Here is a 3764-nt window from a genome sequence, read left to right as displayed (position 1 = left end):
ACTCATCAGGGTTTACTTCCTCTTTAAGAATTTAACATTATTTGCTGACTAAATATACGTGTTCTATATTACAGTAAACGTGGGAAAATGTCAGACAATAAGACCAAAGTGATGGGATTTATCCTCCTTGGATTTCCAGACCTTCACATATTTCAGATTCCAGTCTTCCTTCTTTTCACATTGATCTATGCATCAACAGTAGCTGGAAATGCCTTCATAATTGCTATGGCAATGATTAGCCATCATTTACATAGCCCAATGTATTTTTTCCTCAGTCATCTTTCGGCGTGTGACATTTTAATCAGCACAAATGTGGTACCAAACACACTTTATATTCTATTAAATAACTCGACCTATATGTCGGTTCAAGGCTGCTTTGTCCAGTTGTATTTCTTTGGCTCTTCCGCCATTATTGAAAATTGCCTCCTCTCTGTGATGTCCTATGATCAGTATTTGGCCATCTGTGACCCGTTGCACTATGCCTCCATTATGGCTTTCCCTCTTCATTATTATCTTGCCATTTGGTCTTGGTCAATGGGTTTCGTAATAGCCATTATCACTAATTTCCTTCTACTTCAAGTTCGGCTTTGTGGTCCAAATGTCATCGACCACTTTTTTTGCGATCTTTCTCCTTTGTTGGGGATTTCCTGTTCAGATTCATCGGCTGTGCAAATAGCGGTGTCAGTGGTGGCTGGAGTAATTGGGCTTCTACAGTTATTGTTTGTTCTTGTAACGTATATTTGTATCTTCAAAGCCATCTTCCAAATTTCCACCACAGCTGGGAGGAAGAGAGCTTTCTCTACCTGCGGTGCTCACTTGTCTGTTGTATGTACATATTACGGATCACTTATTTCTCTTAATTTAGTGCCATCCAAAGGATATTCTTCAAACTTAAAGAAAGCCTTATCAGTTTTGAACACCGTGTTGACCCCTTTATTCAACCCCATCATATACAGCCTGAGGAACAAAGAATTGCAGGAAGCCCTACGCCAGCTGACATTCTTAAGAAAACATTTCAAAAAGAGTTGATAATTCAGTTATAAGAAATGCTATCAATAATTGTAGACTTGAAAGCCATTCCTTTATATACATATTATAGATATGATAAAAGATACATTTTGTCATAGAATTAGCTTATGAAATATAATAAATAATTGCTTACCTTATTTATCGGCAGCCATAGTAAAGATGCTATTTTCCATATGTGTTGTATTTTTTTTGTCTCCATCTAATTGCTTATAGAGTAAACTACTACAGTGTCTTGAAAAAGTATTCATACCCCTTTACATTTTTCACATTTTGTCATGTTACAACCAAAAACGTTTTTATTTATTTTATTTTTAAATTGGGATTTTTTGATAGACCAACACAAAATGGCACATAACTCTGAAGTGAAAGGAAAATGATAAATAGTTTTCAATTTTTTTTACAAATAAATATGTAAAAAGTGTGGCATGTATTTGTATTCAATACTTGGTAGAACCACCTTTCTCTGCAATTACAGCTGCAAGTCTTTTTGGGGATGTCTCTACCAGCTTTTCACATCTGGAGAGTGACGTTTTTGCCCATTCTCCTTGCAAAATAGGTCAAGCTCTGTCAGATTGGATGGAGAGCGTCTGTGAACAGCAATTGTCAAGTCTTGCCACAGATTCTCAATTTGATTTAGGTCTGGATTTTGACTGGGCCATTCTAACACATGAATATGCTTTGATATTAAACCATTCCATTGTAGCTCTGGCTGTATGTTTAGGGTTTTTGTCCTGCTGGAAGGTGAACTTCCTCCTCAGTCTCAAGTCTTTTGTAGACTCTAAAGCCCCATACACACGATCGGACTTTCCGGCAGGAAATGTTCGATGACAGGCTGTTGTTGGTAAATCCAACCATGTGTATGCTCCATCAGACAATTGTTGTCGGACCTTCCACCAATAAATGTTGGATGGCAGGTTCTCAAATATTCCATGGACAAATGTGTGTTAGAGTAGAAAAGATGTAGCTGGATAGCCGCACTCCAAATCATTCAACTTTATTTAAAAAATTTAATTAAATCATGGCATCTAGGCTTGTATACAGACTAGCATGTTTCACACCGAACACGGATCTAGTCTAAGCACCGTGTTCGGTGTGAAACATGTCAGCGGCTGTGCAGTTAGTCTGTATACAAGCCTAGATGCCATGATTTTAATTACATTCTTGAAATAAAGTTGAATAATTTGGAGTGCGGCTATCCAGCTACATCTTTTCTACTTCATTTCCTGTTGCAAACAGAGCCAGCACCCTGTGGGATTGTGGAGACAGCAGTTTTGGGAGAAGTCATTACCTTGGAGCGGTAATTCTTTGGACAAATATGTGTTGTTGGATTTTACGAACGTGTGTACCCAAGTCCGTCCGTCAAAAGTCAAACACGCATGCTCAGAAGCAGAAGCGGTCAGTCTTGTAAACTAGCATTTGTAATGGGGAATTAACATTCGTGACGTGGCAAATTATGAAATCTCCAAATGCAGCGCACAATTCTCTTCTTCTTTAATGGGATAATAATGAAGCTGCTTTGCTGGTGATACTGATGGAGTTATGGTAAACACATTTTCAAAGGCTTTTTTTTTTCTAGTGATATTAAGAATAATATTATGTTTTTTTGTTTTTTGTTTTATTTGGGCAAGTTACCACAACACCATTATCCCGTAGTTTTTTTAAGATCACAGATACAACTATGTTGGTGTCCCTTGTCAATTTTACATTGTATTTTTTTTTAGAGTTTAACTGCCTACTCCCAAACTATCATTTGAAGTAAAACACCTAGCCAAGTATTAAAGTATTATTCTCCACAATTTTTTTAATGTGCATTAAAAAATAAATAAATAAAATTAGACATGCTATCTGCCAATAGAATTTAAACAAAAACTGCATTCTATGCATCCAAAAATATAGAAAATATACCAAATCAAATAATTATTCAACCAAAAAATAATGTCAAAGCAATAATTCCAAGGCCAATAATAAATAACATGTTATCTCCTCCGATTCCTCAACATGTCTGGTTGACGAATGGCCATTCAGAGCAGCACAAACTCTAACCGCAACATGGCTAGAAAACGTTCGGCTGCTCAGAATGAACTGACAGAACGCACTGAAATTTAGAAAGGACCTGAGAAGAACGAGCAGAAAATCAGAAACGAAGTATAAATAGAACGCACTGAAAGACAGGAACGAACTGACAACACGCACTGAGGAACAGATACTAAAAGCAGAAACTAATTGAAAAGCATGAGGCTGAAAAGCGCGAATCGTCCCTCTCACCAAACTTCTACTAACATGAGATCAGCAGAAGGAGCCCAAAGGGTGGCACACTGTCTATTGAACTTCCCCTTTATTGACACGTGGTAGGTGTTGTACATCACTGTGTTCCTACGTTCTGTGTTAGCCAACATTTGTGTGACCAGGTGTATGCAAGACAAGTTTGAGCCAACAACCTTCGAACAAAAATCCACGGTTTTGTTGGTGGAAAGTCCGATCGTGTGTACGAGGCATAAAGGAAAATGGAGCTCTTGTGTTTTTAGGTAAGCAGAAAAACTGATCTCTTTTTTTCCTTTAGTCAAAGCACATCCCCCACAGAGTTAGCCACCGTACACACGGTCGGACATTCCGACCACAAAATCCGTTGGATTTTTTCAGACGTATTTTGTCCAAAACTTGTGTTGCATACACACGGTCGGACAAAGTTGTCGGAAAATTCGATCGTTCATAAAGTGATGCCGTTCGTGCGTTAC

At 37.9% G+C, this 3764-nt stretch overlaps 1 protein-coding gene across 1 annotated transcript; it reads left to right on the top strand.

Moving 5' to 3' along the window:
• The first annotated feature begins 258 nt into the window (after positions 1 to 258).
• Positions 259 to 1029, top strand: LOC143962416 (olfactory receptor 6P1-like). Its single transcript, XM_077471696.1, has one exon. It carries the CDS (start codon positions 259 to 261, stop codon positions 1027 to 1029), a length of 771 nt encoding a protein of 256 aa, XP_077327822.1.
• Positions 1030 to 3764: the final 2735 nt, after the last annotated feature.

This window comes from Lithobates pipiens, unplaced genomic scaffold, assembly GCF_037356315.1.
Source record: "Lithobates pipiens isolate NorthernLeopardFrog02 unplaced genomic scaffold, aLitPip1_a1.2 Scaffold_8, whole genome shotgun sequence".
Classification (NCBI taxonomy): Eukaryota; Metazoa; Chordata; class Amphibia; order Anura; family Ranidae; genus Lithobates; species Lithobates pipiens.
Note: the sequence above shows the minus strand (reverse complement) of the source record. Positions and strands in the feature narration are given on the sequence as shown.